The sequence below is a fragment of the Neomonachus schauinslandi genome, chromosome X (genome assembly GCF_002201575.2).
Source record: "Neomonachus schauinslandi chromosome X, ASM220157v2, whole genome shotgun sequence".
In the NCBI taxonomy this organism is placed as follows: domain Eukaryota; kingdom Metazoa; phylum Chordata; class Mammalia; order Carnivora; family Phocidae; genus Neomonachus; species Neomonachus schauinslandi.
In genome coordinates, this window is record NC_058419.1 from 80,555,553 (window position 1) to 80,571,191 (window position 15,639).

Below are 15,639 nucleotides of genomic sequence, written 5' to 3' on the forward strand. Positions count from 1 at the left end.
TGCCACCCAATGGCCAGAGCATGTCAGATAGGGCAGGAGGTAACCGGCAGAGGTGGAAGGGGCCTAACGGACCATCTAATTCGGATACCCCAAAGTGGTGGCCCACAAGTTGAATTGGACTCACAAATATTGTTTGACCTACTCACTGTTTTCAAAATTAGGGGGTTTCACGTAAAAGTCTGGATTTCTGATTCTCTTGAAATATTGGAAGATCCGAAAACACAGGGCCCTGTTCCTGCAAAGTGACAATTAGATAGAAGGGAGATACTTCAGGTGAGGCATGTGGTCTCCAGTTTACCCCAGTCCCTACCATTCCCTAATGGCTGGTACTGTTCCATTTTACAGAAAGGTCCTCACTTTACATGAGAGTACACACTTTACAGAAACATCCTTCACTTTACAGAAGGGGCCTCACTCTATAAGAGACTTCCTCCATTTTACAGAAAAGCCTTCTGTTTGGCAGAGAGTCCTTCATTTACAGGCAGGTCATCCGTTTTACAAAAAGGTCTTTATAGAACTCTCCTTGCTTTACAGAACGTCCCTCCATTTTGAAGAAGTCTCCTCCACTTTCTAGAAATTTCTTCCCTTTACAGAAGGGGCATTCTTTTTATCAAAAAGGCCTCCATTTTGTTGAAAGTTTCTCTATTTTGCAGGAAGGAATACTCTAGAAAACTCTTGGAAGTGGCTCCCACTTTCCAAAATCGCCTTCACTCTGCAGAAGGTTCCTCTGTTTTTCTGCAGAGTCCTTATGTTCAGAAGACCAATCCACTTCAGGGAAGGAACTTTCAGATCTACGCACAGGGTTCCTGTAGAACAGCTCCCCCTGCACGTCTCACACTTGACAGAGCTTCGTGTTTGAGCTCTCAGAGAGAACATCTGTCAGGCCAAGCAAGGCCTGGGTCAGTCTGGCCCCAAGGGTGTAGGGCAGCAGGGCTGGACCTCACATTCAAGGGGAAGGTAGAAAAAGTGGGGCAGCTATGCCTTTATCTCCTGCTTTTTTCTCAAACTGAGGGGCTCCCCTCCCCCCCCCAAACTGAGCTGGCTTTCCAAAAGGCACTTTCTTATTTGCTGTTGTTCTTTCTTCTCCACTCCCTCTGTTCCCTTTCTCCACCCCACCCCACCCCACCCCCAGGAATTCCAGCTGTCCCTGGGGCCTACCTCTTAGCCTGGAGAGACAGAGATCTGGGGGCTGTAGGGAGAAGTATGCAGTGGGGGGTCAGGAGGCCTGAAGGCTGGGGCCAGCTTCTGCCCACTCTAGCATCTCACCAGGTCCTCAGAATGAGGAGCGCACACATATTCTCCCCCATTTTGCAGATGGGGAAATTGGGGTCCAGAGTTGTGAAGCAACTCCCCAGGTCACCATGGAGTTAATGGCTGAGGTCCAGTCTGAGGCCCTATTAGCTGACTTGAGATTAAGCCAAGGCTACAACTAGGAGATGGGAGAGGGGGTGTTGCTGTCCAGGGAAGGGGGATGCTGGGAGCTGAAATTACCAGAAAGAGGTGAGGGAGAGGCAGGGTCATTCCAGTGGAAATGGGCAAAGGCAAGGATCCTTATCTTCCAACAGCTAGAGGACAGACCTGCTCTGCTAGGAGCCCCAAAGCATGCGCTCAGGGCACCTGCCAAGTAGGGGCATGCAGCAACCAGAAACAATTTTTGGAATGATTTTGTTACTTCAATAACAAAATGTTGTCATGGAAAAATTCAAAACTCTATTATACTTCTGAACACTTATATTACAGTTTTGTATGATTTGTATTTTCAATTGAGTTTGAATTGCAGGATGGGGTACCATTGTCTTTTCTTTGCCATGCCACCTCTAGTAGGAATCCTGCCCTGATCTGAGGAGCTGTCGAGGAGAGTGGAGCTGGATTCTGTGTCCCTCTCTGACTGGGTTTGCTCGTGTTTCTTGGTGTGTCAATAGCTTTGTGTTGGGTTGCAGCCTGCGGCCTGGGGGTTTATTATCTGTGTGCATAGTTTTGTGTCTTTGCAGATGTGTAGTTCTGTGGGATTTCAAGTTTCACTCACATTGCTGTGTGGATGGGGGGCACTATGCTCTCTCCCTTTTTTGTTTCACGGACTACCCCAAATCAGGGGCTGTGATTACTATCCAATTTTCCAGACAAGGAAACTGAGGTTCAGTAGATAGAGAGGCTTGCCCAGGGTCACACAACTAGTAAGTGGGGGTGTTGGGATTTAACCAGGTTCTCTATGACTCCTGAACCAGCTCTTCCTTTTTTTTTTTTTAAAGAGGGGAGAGAGTGGGGGAAGGACAGGAGGAGAGGGAGAGAGAACCTCAAGCAGGCTCCACGCCCAGGGTGGAGCCTGTCACAGGGCTTGATCTCACAACCCCGAGGTCATGCCTGGAGCCAAAATCAAGAGTCAGAAGCCCAACCCACTGAGCCACCCAGGTGCCCCCTGAATCAGCTCTTCCTAATGAAGGTGCCACAACACCTCAACATGCACAGTCCAGTCAGTGAGTGCAGTCATGCCACCCCTCTTTGGGATAGTCATATACCACAGGTTCTAATTGACTGTCCTTGTTTTTTTAATAAATAAGACCAGATTCAAGGTTATCCCTGAAATAATGTCATTGTCATGAGCACTCAGGTGCCCATTGCAGGGAAATTGGGTAGAGTCCACAGCTTGCCTGAGGCTTAACTGGACAAGAGACTAGGGGGCCCTGGTTGCCAGGTGCCGCCTCAGAGGCCCCGCTCTGCCTCATTCACTCTAAGCCCTCCTTGACTGAGGTTGCTAAAATTTGCTCAAATAAAGTACAGGTAGATTTGAATTTCAGGTATTCGACAAACAATATTTTAGTATGGCATAATAAATTTTTAGTGTAAGTATGCATGAGACATGCTTATACTAAGAAATTATTCATTGTTGATCTGAAATTCAAATATAACTGGGCATTCTGTACTTTATCTGGTCGCCCTGTCCATGGCCTCTCCCTCCCCTGAGCTTCCCCATCCCAACAGACTGACCCCCCCCTACGGCACTTCCTGAGCCCCACTTAGCTTTTCCTAAATGAAAGTCTCTTGTCTTTGAGATTGGGAGCTCCCTGAGGGTTAAGATCAAGATTACCTTTTGCCTGCTGAAGGCTAGCCGGGATGGCACACCCCCACCCCCGCAGAAGAGCTGAGACAGTGCCCAGGATGTGCTTCCGGTCGGTGACAAGAGATGCCAGAATGGCAACAATGGTGGTGTGTGAGCATAACGTGCCGAGCACGTGGCATATGGACACGTGAACAACTCTGCAGCTCTCGGGAGGTCTTTGAGGGCTCTGCATTGCCAACATGTGGCTGGGTACATTTTCACAATGTATTATAAAGTTCGGTGGTGTGACTTTCTGTGGGGTGGGGCCCTTTGTGGCCTCTGCTCTAATGGGCCCTGGGGACTCTGGTAAACCCAGTAGTGGAGGGGGCAGTGCTGGTGGAAGACTCCATCAGGTGTGTAGGTATGCACACGTGAGAGATAATGCCGGTGACGGTCAACTATAAAAAATGGGCTGGAGACAACCAGTGCAGAACCTAGCCAGGTGGGGATGGGATGGAGCAGTGGGAAAGGCTGTGGCATCCAGGAAGGGAGAAGGCCTCCCTTGGGAGCTCCCTAGGGGCAGAGATGGGATTTCACATCTTCTAGCAGTGAGTCTACTGGGCTCAGAGTAGGACTCAAATACCTGGGGGAACTGAGCTAAGCCTAGGGAAACCAGAGAGTTCAACAGAACCGTGAGGTGCCATGGGGGCCTAGCTGAGAAGTTCCTATCTTCCCCATGGGCAGTGGGAAGTCATAAAAGGCTCTTGCGCAGGTAAGTGTCATGCCCTGAGCTGGAGGTCCATCTACCCTCATGGAGGAAGCAAGACCTGGGCACCAGGGGGACACTGGGGGAAAACATAGGCAGAGACAAGGAAATGGAGGCAGAGGGACAGGCATGAGGAGCACTGACACAGGAGAGGGAGGGATCTTGAACCTTCTTCCTTCAGTGGAGCCTCAGCCGTTCTTGGCCAGGCCTAGGCTCCTGAACTGGAACCCTGATGTCATCTCCCTGGAGGTGGGCGTAAAGGTATTGTACTCACTAGCCACACTGCAGCTCACAACTTTCTGAAGCACTGGGGTACAACCCTGCCCCTCCTACTTCCCCCCTTTTCCAGCTTCCCCTTGAAGGGCAGGGTTCAGAAAGGAGTCCAGTGCAGGACCCATCTGCTGAAGCTCTGCCATTGACTTGCTGTGTGACCTCGGGCAAGTCACTGCCCCTTTCTCGGCCTTCATCTCTTCATTAGATCCTGAGCTCACAGTCCCTGCCCTTCTCTCCTGCGAAGCCAGAGTGTGCCAGAATATCTGAATTTTATCCAGCCTTCCATTCTGCAGGGCTGCCCGCAAGGAGGCAGAGAGAAAGGAGAGCAGGCCCACTGGTGGGGTGGGTGTAAAGGGAGTAGAGGGTAGGCCAGAGCAGGGCCACAAAGAATGGTATGGTCACCCTATCCCCAGAACAAGCAGTGGAGTGGACAGAGAGAGAAGCCCAGCCAGGGGCCCCCCAGCTGCTCTGCACAGACGGGGTAGGGAGGGCTCACTGGGGAGGCCTGCCTGATTTGAGGTGTGGAGACAGGGCGAGAAGGAGCCCTGAGGAGGCAGACAAGGGGCACCTGAGACCCTGGCATCTATGTGTGTATCTCTCGGGGGGGGTCTCTGCACAACGGCGTGCCTGGCTTTGCCTGTTGGGTCTCTGACACTGTCAGCTACTCTGTGTCTCTCTTGCTCTGGCCATGTGTCTCTCAAACTGTGTCTCGTCATGTGCCACCCTCCAAGTGATTCATCCTCTTCAACCCCACACCCAGGGGGAAGGCAGGGCAGGACCAGGCCAGGATGTGCTGAGCAGGGCAGGGTAAGCCGAACTGAGAGGAGTATGTCCTCCCTCCCTGTCAGGGCCCTGCCTGCTCAGGTGGGAAAAGAAGGAGGAACCTGCACCCAAGGCAAAGTTGCAGGGTGGAGGAGTGGGGCGCGGCCTGGGGCCTGGAGCACCATGTTCCTGCAGGGCTGGGAGCGGACCACAGCCCAGGTCCCCTGGGGCCTGCCTGGCTGGACTGGGGCCAGAGTGCAGCCAGGGACCCAGGGAAGCTGCTGGAACACTGTGTGTTGGGCTATTCCTTCCCTCCAGGACTGGGAGACCTAAAATTCCCTGTGCCTTTTTTTTGCCCATGCGACCCCACAGGGTGTCTCTGCGTGTTGTAGCTGTATGTTTTTGCAACGGAGGGCACATGGGACACCGTGACCATTTAGACCAGTAAGCAGATGTCAGGTGTGTCAGTGTGCCTGAGCCCCCAAGACCTACGGACACCTTGGACATGTTTGTTTCATGAGTACGACATGGGATTAAAAGAGGCCATACGTCTGTGATCGTGTGTCTGCGTTTCTGGATACATGGTGGTGTGTGACTTCGGGATGTTATCCCATTGTGTGCAGTCATATCTGACAGGGTACAATGACCCTGCATGGCTATAGTCCTCATAGCTGTGTGAACCACTTGCAGGTGTGTGAACCCGTAACACTGTATTACGGTATGTGTGACACACTGTGGCCCTGCGATTGTGAGACGCAATATAAATGACTCTGTATGTCTTTGTGACTCAGTGTAACCATCTTTGAGGAGTGTGTATGATGGTAAGTGGTTGGGAAATTATCATATGAAACTGCATAAAACGATGGGCTTGCCACCGTGTGGCTGTCTTTGTGAGTGTGCGTGCCTGTTTGCTTGTGTACGTGATACCGTGGGGCCGCGTGATAATACGTGAGTTTGTGACTGTGGGTCTTGGTGACTGTGTGTGAGCAGGCTTTCAGGAGCGTGATAGCATGTGATTGATTGGATATTTGAATTTGTGGGGCCCTGCAGTTGCCTGAGACAGTCTAAATAACACCATGTGGCTCCGTAACTGAGTGGGCCCTTTTGTGACTGGTCAGTATGAGACTCTGTAACACAGGGTAGCAGATCCTGTGGCTGTGAGAGGGTGTGTGGCTGGGGCCCAGCAAAACCAACACCACGTGTGGGTGGGCAGGGGCTCTTGGCCGCCACTCACTCTCCTGTCCTCACACCTGTTTGCCTACGTCCTTCCCTACGCCGTGGACTTTCATGACTTCCTTCTGCCCGCAGGACGGTCACCTAGCTCCTCAGCCTGCCTCCAGGGTTGGCCCTCTCTGCTCTGTCCCCCCACCCCACTGACTTCTCGGTGAAGACCAAGCCAGGCCCACCTGAGCGCCACACTTCTTCCCTTTGGGACATGTCAGCCTGGAGGGCCCCTCATTGTCTTCCAGATGGAATCTTCTCTCCCAAAGGCAACCATCATCTTCCCCTAGGACCAAAGACAGAGGTGGACTTAGGGAGCCCACAGTGAGGGAAGAGGGACAGTGCAAAAAGGCCTCCCATTTTCTGCATTTGTTGCCTGCCGTTTTAAAGCCATTCCCGTGACCTGAACTCTGCGTGCTGGGTGTGTGTGGTTGTATGTGGGTGTGGAAGTGGAGGAGGGTAGTAACAGATTAGTGAGAGGCTGGGTTTTTAAGGAGCAAAACTTTTGTTCGTGAAATCCAATTTTGTCATTTTTTAGCACACTCGGCTGAATACAATTGTAGACAAGGAAGACCAAGTATCCTCAGGACCTTAAGAAAAAGGATGAATGGCTTAGGCTCAGCATACTCACTGTGGCCATATAAACAAGGGCTGCAAACACGTACACAAACTGGAGGGTGCTCGCATCCACCCCCAGTCTGGTTAAACGCCCTAATAATGCCTGCTGACATACAAGGAATCAATGCACAGATCACAAAGAACTCTTGTCTATTGATGAAAACAGCCAGCCACAGCCCCAGGCCTGGCTCCCCATCTGAGGGCTGTGGTAGGGGCTTCCCAGAAAGGCAGTGTGCCCTGGAAAGGGGTTCAGGGAAACCCAATACCCCAAACCTGCTAAGACATACAACTCCCCTGGCCCCTTTGGGGTAACATCAATCGCTTCACACCCAGGTTCTCCCTTTCTGCAGGGCTGCACCAAGGAAACCGGATCCTGGTTAAAAGTTTGTCCCTTGACCCTGGCCAGAGCCTTGAACCTCATCCAGAAGGTCCCCAGCGGCTTCGCTCAGACCCAGGCCCCCCCACTGAAACCCCCAGCCAGCGTCCTTCGCCACTGAGGCGGACACCCGGCCCAAAGCCACAAGGTAAGTGGTTCCAGCGAGGGGCAGAGAAATGGCCCAGGAGAGGGGATGACAGAGGGGAAAGGCTGACCAGTGGCAGAGGAGAATGCTTGTTAGAAGGCTAGGAAGCACCACGGTCTAGCGGCAGAGGGCTGTGGCCTGTGGCTGATGCATACACGCTGGCATTTTGCCTCAGGCTTGCTCTGTACCCGCCTTGGGCAAAGGTGCAGACTAGAGGTTTGTGGAGGGCCTTGTGGCCTGACCATGACAGCCACCTCCAAACTCAGCTCACTGGGATCTCCCCTCTCTTCCCTGTGCATTTCTCCAGTCCCCCCAAAGCCCAGCTACCTGCAGATGCCCCGGATGCCCCCCCCACCTGAGCCCATTCCCCCTCCACCATCACGCCCGCTGCCTGCAGACCCCCGAGTGGCCAAGGGCCTGGCCCCCAGGGTGGAGGCCAGCCCCAGTTCTGCAGCAGTATCCTCACTGATTGAAAAATTTGAAAGGTGAGTCTGGTCCCCGGGGGACCCTGTGGGGGTGAGGGTGGGCCTGGGACAGGAAGGACAGCTCTAAGACGGGACTCTCAGTGAGTTCATCCCCTGCCTCCGTGTGTGTCCACCACCCACCTCAGAGAGCCTGTGATTGTCGCCTCGGATAGGCCAGCCCCTGGCCCCAGCCCAGGTCCCACAGAGCCAGCCGTGTTGCCACAGCCACCCGCGCAGCCTCCAGTGCCCCAGCTTCCCGAGGGCGAGGCCTCCCGCTGCCTGTTCCTGTTGGCTCCTGGGCCCCGGGATGGCGAGAAGGTGCCCAACCGGGACAGTGGCATTGACAGCATCAGCTCGCCATCCAACAGTGAGGAGACCTGCTTCGTCAGTGATGACGGGCCCCCCAGCCACAGCCTGTGCCCCGGGCCCCCTGCCCTGGCCAGTGTCCCTGTTGCCTTGGCTGACCCCCACCGGCCCGGCTCCCAGGAAGTTGATAGCGACCTGGAGGAGGAGGATGACGAGGAGGAGGAGGAGAAGGACAGAGAAATCCCAGTGCCCCCGATGGAAAGACAGGAATCTGTGGAGGTACTGACCCATGTTCACCAAGAGACGGGACCATGTGGAAAAACCAGGAGCCTGGCTCTTACACTTGGTTCTTCCCCAGCTCGTTATTTCTCAAAACAGGGCATTGTTTCCACTTTGGATGTTTGGCTTCCCTGGTCCCCTGGTACTAAATATCGGTAGCAAACCCATACCTCGCTGCCCCCCCGCTTCACTGTAACTACCAAAATGACCATGCATGGTCCCAAATGCCCACTGGGAAAATTGTTCTTCCCTCATCAGAGAACCACTAGCTGGACCTCAGTTTTTCTGTCTTAAAGATGTGCATCCTGCTTGGGGATCCTTAAAGTCCTCCTCCAGCTGGAAAATCCCAAGACTCGGTAGCTATGTGACACTGGGCAAGACTCCACTCCCCTACCACGAGCCTCGGTTTCCTTATTTATAAAATGGAAAGTCTCTCACATCCAGAGAGACTTCCCAGCAGCTGGCCGCCAGAGGGGCACGAGAGCTAGAGCTCCTCCTGCCTGAAGGACCTGAGGCTGTGGTCATGAAGGCCCTTGGCAGCAGGAAACCCTTTCTGTGCCCCAGCAGCCTAAGGCTGCTTTCAAAGGCTTCCTCGCACTTAAGTTAGGTTGCCTCCAGAACACCTTCTTCACCAGAACCCAGCTCAAATGTGGGGGCTGAGGCCAGGGACTCAGCAAATATGTGTCCAGTGATTTGGAAACTGGGCCAACAGGTGATGAGTCGTATACATTTTTGTACTTTGGTGTTTTCTTCACACCCCGGGTACTCGGCAAGCTTTTGCTGACAGTGAACTGAGTGGTGAATACATAACATTTATAGACTACTTAATCTGTAGTCTGCTATGTTTTACTTACATTAAATCATTTAATTATCTCAACTACCAATGGACTTAGGTCCTATTACTATCAGTTTATACAGATGAGGAGACTTAAATACAGAGCAGTTACACAACTTATGCAAGCTAATGAATGGCAGAGCTAGGATTTGAACCCAGGAAGTCTGACTTCCTGGCCCACACAATTAACCACTGCACTATGCTAAATGAATAGAGAGAGCAGATGCCTGGGTGCACAAGTGGCCAAGTAAGAGAGTGCGTATCATCGGAATCGAGGAGTGGCCTTTAGGATACACTGGGGAGTCAGAGATTGAAGCTGGGAGGCTTATGAGTCCAGAGATGGGGAAGTAGGGTTCACCCAGGGTGGCACTGGGCTTAGAGTAGCATTTGAGCTGTTCTGAGAATTCTGTGGGCTTGGGTGAAGGTTAGGGTATGGGGTGATGGATGAGTGGTTGCCTCTTCTCCTTTCCAGTTGACTGTGCAGCAGAAAGTGTTCCATATTGCCAATGAGCTCCTGCAAACTGAGAAGGCCTACGTTTCCAGGCTCCATCTCCTGGATCAGGTGAATGGCCCCTTGGGGGTCCCAGGGCCCCAGGACCTGGTAGGTGGGTGCCAAGGAGGAAGTAATAGGGCCTGAACCCAGCCGTACCATTACCAATCTAGAGTTGGTAAGACCCCTTTCTGACCTTGACCCCCGTCCTGTCTCTGAAGTCAATTCTGATTATGACCCCAAGCTTGATCTTTGTACCAACCCTCATTCCTAACTTTGGGGGGTACATCAGCCCTGACTGCAACTCTGACCTAGATCCTGAATTGACCCCAGCTGTAAACCAGACCCTGATCCTCATTCTAATCCTGGCCCTATTCCTGCCCCCAAATCCACTAGAATCCATATGGGTAGGAATTTTTGCTTGCTTCGTTCACTCTGTTATCCCAGCCATTACAACAGTGCCTGGCACACAGTAGGCACTCAAAAATATGTGTTAAATGAATGAGTCTGACCCTGAATCTAATTCTGACCTTGACCCTGCTCCTGACTTCTCCTTGTTCCCATGCCTACCTCCAAGTCCTAACCTCGATGACCCGAAATCCAACCCCACATAGAAGCCTAACTCCATTCCCTCTCTCCTCGGTCTCAAGACCAGTGCTGATCCCAAAGCTCCACAGAGCTGCCCACAAACACTGCCCTCACCTCCAAGCTGCCCCTTCCCCAGCCAAGTCCCAGGCCCAGCTGGGCTCAACACTCCTGCCCTGCCCCACAGGTGTTCTGTGCCCGGCTACTGGAAGAAGCTCGGAACCGCAGTTCCTTCCCTGCTGACGTCGTCCATGGCATCTTCTCTAACATCTGCTCCATCTATTGCTTCCACCAGCAGTTCCTGCTGCCTGAGCTAGAGAAGCGCATGGAGGAATGGTGAGGGACCCCAGATCTAGGCTGCCTGCCTTCCTGTCCACGCGCCTGCCAAGCCCAGGGCACAAGTGTGCACTCAAGGTCATTCCCGCCCGTCCTCTCCTCTTAGCGCCTTTCACAAAGAGAATCAGACCGAAGCTCTGCCCACCACACCGTCCCAATGTAATATGAAACGCAGACCGGGACTCAGAAAATTACAACAGAATAGCACAGCCCTTAAGAGTATGAGGTTAGGAGCCAAATTGGCTGGGTTCAAATTTCAGCTCTGCCGTTGGCTCGCTTTTTGATATTAAGCAAGTTTCTTAAATTACTGTGGTTCAGTTTCCTCCTCTGTGTAATGAGGATAATAATAATAGCCTACCTTGGAGGGTTGTTTGAAGGATAAATGAATTGACACATGTCGAGAGCTTAGAACAGTATCCTGCATATAATAAGTGCTCAATGTGAGCTGTTGTGTTTTTTTATCAGACCTATGATAGAGCTGAGAACGGGAGGCTGTAGGAATCCAGACGAATGGACCAAACCTAGGCTGGGGTTAGAGAAGGATTCAAGGAGGAGCTGATTCCTGAGCTGAGTCCTGAGGTAGAAGGGCAGGGTTTACAGGCAATCTCCCAGCCGCCAGGCTCTCCTTTTCCCATCCATCCTTTGGAGTCTACACCACCTGCCATAATGGTCTTTCTGAACAATCAGACTGCATTACTTCCTGCTTGAAAATCATCTCCATGCTCCCCACACCCACAGGATAAAGTGTGTCTCCCTCCCTAGACTGTCACCACTGAGGGCTGGCATGAAGCCAGTTCCTGCATCTTCCCAATTGACTGTTACCCCTGAGGGATAGGCCTGGCCCGGTTCTTGTGTGTCCCCCAGCAGACCGTGACCAATGAGGGCTTAAAACCAGGTCTAGTGCCATGTGTCCCTCAGCGAACTGTGACTCCTGAGGAGTATGACCAGGCTTGTTCACTTTGTCTCCCCTATCAGACAGTGACCCTGTCGGGCTTAGCTCAGTGTGACTCATTTGTGTCTTCGGAATCACCCGGCATACAGCTGGGCACAGAATCAATAAGAAGTGTATGAAGTGGCCCTCACGGTGAGGTCTGGGCAGGTATTTCAGGACATGTTATTCCTGGTACTTGAGAAAGGCAGAGTCGGGGCCGGTGGCACCCCGGGCCATGGTTTCAGGTCAAGCTGAGCCTCTTGGCCTAACTGGCCTATAACATGAGCAGCAATTCCAGAGGAGCAGAACTGGCTGACGAGTAGATTTCCAGGAATGCGATGAGAGTAGCTTCCCTGGGACTAGAGACCTAGGAAGAACCCTGGGAGAGTTCTGGGGGACAAGGCTCAGCAGGACCGTGCCAGCCCCCGCTTCCACCCCAGGGACCGCTACCCACGCATCGGAGACATCCTGCAGAAGCTGGCACCCTTCCTCAAGATGTACGGCGAGTACGTGAAGAACTTCGACCGGGCCGTGGAGCTGGTCAACACCTGGACAGAGCGCTCCACCCAGTTTAAAGTAATCATCCATGAGGTGCAGGTAAGCAGCGAAGCTGGATAGGACAGACTGGGGAGGAGAGGTCTGCAGGGACCCAGTGAGGGGTCTGTGGCCGGACCTGAGCCCCTCTGCTTCTGCCCGTCACAGAAGGAGGAAGCCTGTGGCAACCTGACGTTGCAGCACCACATGCTGGAACCCGTGCAGCGCATTCCCCGCTATGAGCTGCTTCTCAAGGACTATCTGTTAAAGCTGCCCCACGGCTCCCCGGACAGCAAGGACGCCCAAAGTGAGTGCACACATCCGGGCCCTGCCCCACCCCAGCCCCCAAGACTTAACTCACAGGGTCAGCCTTCCATTGCAACATAATGAGATCCCAGAAGAGGATCTCCAAACTGAAAGGCCCACATTGAGGCTCTAGAGTAAGACCCCAGGATGTACCTCCGGGTTGAGTCTCTGCCTGAGTACCCAGACAGAGCAGTCAGGGGTCTCCCAGTCTGAAGTCCCCAACTGGAATCCCAGAGTTGGAAGAGTATACCAGAATGATCCCCTAGAGGGAGCCATCTGTTTTCTAGGCCAAGACCCCAAAGCTCACCCCTAGACTCATCCTCAAATGAAGTTGTCCCAAGTCCAAAATGAAACTGAGCCTGAACCCCCAGGGACTGAGCCACCAGGCCAAGAGCCCAGACTGACCCCTCAGGCCAAGCCCTCTTTACTGAATCTCCACAGCTGAGCTCCCTACAAGGAGAGGTGTCTCATCAAGACCCTGACTTTACATCATCCACGTTTAGAGCTCCACCCTGTGTCGCCAGCCGCTACCTAAAATGAACCTCATAAAGAACCTCCCAAGTCTGATCAGAGCCCTACAGAATCACCTTTTCAGAACTGAGCACCCCAGACTGGACCCCAAATTTTCTGCCTCCAAGATTTGGATCTCTAGGCTGAGATACCGTCTCCTCAGACTGAGTCTTCACACACTGAACCACTAGGAAAGTATTTCATTCTGATTCCTCCAGTATGAGACCCACCCCACCCCCAGGTTCACGCCTCTAAGAGTGCTTCCCTAGAGTCTCCCCAACTTTCTCCCCCCAGAGTGTTATTTCCATTCGTTCCTTCATTAATATAGCAGCTATTTACTGAGCACCTTATTCTGTGCATTGTTGTAGGCACAGGGGATATGGAAGTGAACAAGACAGACAGCAGATAATAAAGAGAAGTAATAAATACACAGGAGAACATTGGATAGGTGCTACGTGTAATTCAGAGAATAAGAGGGTGATATGACAGGGACTGGGGGGCTTACTTGAGGTTGGGTGGCCTCTCTGAATAGAAGATATTTGAGTCAGACCTGAATGACATGAAGAAGGGAGCCACATGCCGACTGGGGAGGAACATATTCCCCAGAGGCAACAGCAGGTGCAGAGTTCCTAGGGGGGAGGAGGCGGCAGCTTGCATATCTCCGGACCAACAAGAGGGCCAGTGTGACCTGAGCATGGTAAGTGAGGGTAGAATGGTAGAAGTAGGGTTGGAGAGAGGAGCAAGACTTTAAAGGCCTGGATAAGGAGATGGATTTTTTTTCTGAGTGCAGTGGGTAGCCAAGGGAAGATTTGGATCGGGATTACTACCAGTAAGAAGCCTTTGCAATAATCTAAGTGAGAAAAGTTGGCTTAGATGAGGGTAGTAGCAGTGGAAGTAGAGAGAAATGGTTAGATTCAGGATATATTATATTTGGAAGCAGCACTGAAAGAACCAGGATGGAGTGGGTGTGAGACTTGGGAGAAAGAGTCAAGAATTACTTGCAGATTTTTGGCTAGTGGTGATGGTTCTTGAGATGAGCTTAGGAGGTTGATTTTGGACATGTTCAAAGTGAGCTGCCAGGTAGGCAGTTAGATGAGTCTACAATCCCAGGGAGAGAGATTTGGATGTCACCGGCTCACAGACAGTATTCAGAGCTGTGAGGCTGGCCCCAGTCACCAAGAGAGTGAATGTAAATGGAGAAGAAATGGGGACCAACGACAAAGCTGAGGGAGGTTGAATCAGCAAAGGACTTAAGAAGGAGCAGCCCTACAGGGAGGAGGAAAGTTAGGAAAATGTGGGATGCTGGAAACCACAAGAATCAGGAGCAGACAGTTGTGTCCACTGCTGTGTCTACTCCCCAAACTGAGGCCCCGCCACCCTACCACATGGGACACTTTGCTACCATGCCTGGACCTCTAGAAAGAGCGAGAACCCTAGAACGTTTGACAGCTAAACTCTACAAACAGACATCTGCAGACTAAGGGCCTCAATCCTCTCCCCAAATGAGAGCCCCCACTGAAGTGCCAGGATGAGCTACATTAACCTAAACCTTGAGAAACAGCCTTCCAAACTGATTCCCTGGGAATAGTTCCATGGGCTGACATCTCCAACCTGAGCCCTCAGGCTGAATCCAGTATGAGGTCCCAGTTATAGGACCTCCCACACTTGGTTTCCCCAAACTAAGATCTGGGCTTCCAGAATGTTCTCCCCACCCTGAGCTCGGAGAGCAGGTTCCCAATCTGAGCCCTCAGCCTGAAGTCCCACAGGGAGATTCCCCCAAAGAACTTCCTGGTCTGATCTCCATGGCCACCATTCTATAAACAGGTATTGCCAAACTTAGCACCCCAGATTCATCCCCCATTTACTGTCCCTCAGATTGAGACATCTATCCTAGCCCCAAAGATTGACTCTTTTGTCAGGGGACCGATCCATGCCACAGACTGAGACCACTGAGGCCTCAGACTGATTTCTACAGTACTCCAGTGTGAACCCCAGAGGGAACCCTGAGATTAAGCTGCCTGATCTGAGCTCCAAACAGAGACTCCAGATTGTGTTCTTGCTAACCCCAATCCCCCAGACTGAAGATCCCTGTTTTCCATCCCCTTCACTGCACCCTGGGACTAATGCCCTAGATTTTCTCCCAAATTAAGTCTGATCCTCCAAGTCTGATCTTCCCAGTCCTGACTCCCAGACTGACTCCCCACAAACAGTGCCCCCCCCCACCGCAATTTTCTACATCCCAGTCTTGGATTCACAGATTGAGATTCCCAGGCTGAGTCCTGCAGAATGAGGTCTCCAGATTGGGCTCCATCTTGAGACCCAAGAAGGACACCTCACTGCCACACTGAGTCTCCACATTTTATAACCCTCCAACTGGGATCCCCAGAAGAAGCCTCCTGGCTTATTTCTCCACTCAGAGCCCATGGATTCTACAGAATCACATATCCACAGTGAGCTTTCAGGACTGAGTTCTTTCAATTTTATTTCCACACTGGATCTCTAGCATGACATTTCCAAACTGAAATTCCCCAAATGAGCTCCCTGTACTGAACCCCCAAAGTGAGTTGCCAGTATAATATTCCTAAACTGGGCACCAGATAGAGTCCCTTTTACCAACTATGTGTCCCTGGGCAAGCTGCTTGGGCTCAGTTTTCTCGTGTGTAGAAGGGGGATGATAAGGATACCTCCCTCATAGAGTTGTTCTCAGGATAAATGAGATAATCCAGGTAAAGCTATTAGCACAGTGCCTAGCGCATGGCAAAGGTCCAATAAATGTTAGCAGTTTTTATTACTTAATGCCCTGACTGATGCCTTCCATACTGAATGCCCATAAAAGTAGATTGAGTTTACCTAACTTGGGTTCCT

General features: G+C 52.0%; 1 protein-coding gene across 1 annotated transcript in view; it reads left to right on the top strand.

Moving 5' to 3' along the window:
• The window catches only part of FGD1 (FYVE, RhoGEF and PH domain containing 1), a 40,567-nt gene that overhangs the window by 10,171 nt on the left and 14,757 nt on the right, over positions 1-15,639 (top strand). Inside the window, exons 2-8 of the mRNA XM_021699697.1 lie at positions 7,028-7,201; positions 7,506-7,683; positions 7,809-8,247; positions 9,555-9,644; positions 10,345-10,493; positions 11,865-12,021; positions 12,127-12,265. Coding sequence (XP_021555372.1) covers positions 7,028-7,201; positions 7,506-7,683; positions 7,809-8,247; positions 9,555-9,644; positions 10,345-10,493; positions 11,865-12,021; positions 12,127-12,265 — 1,326 coding nt within the window. The remainder of the gene's footprint in view (positions 1-7,027; positions 7,202-7,505; positions 7,684-7,808; positions 8,248-9,554; positions 9,645-10,344; positions 10,494-11,864; positions 12,022-12,126; positions 12,266-15,639) is intronic.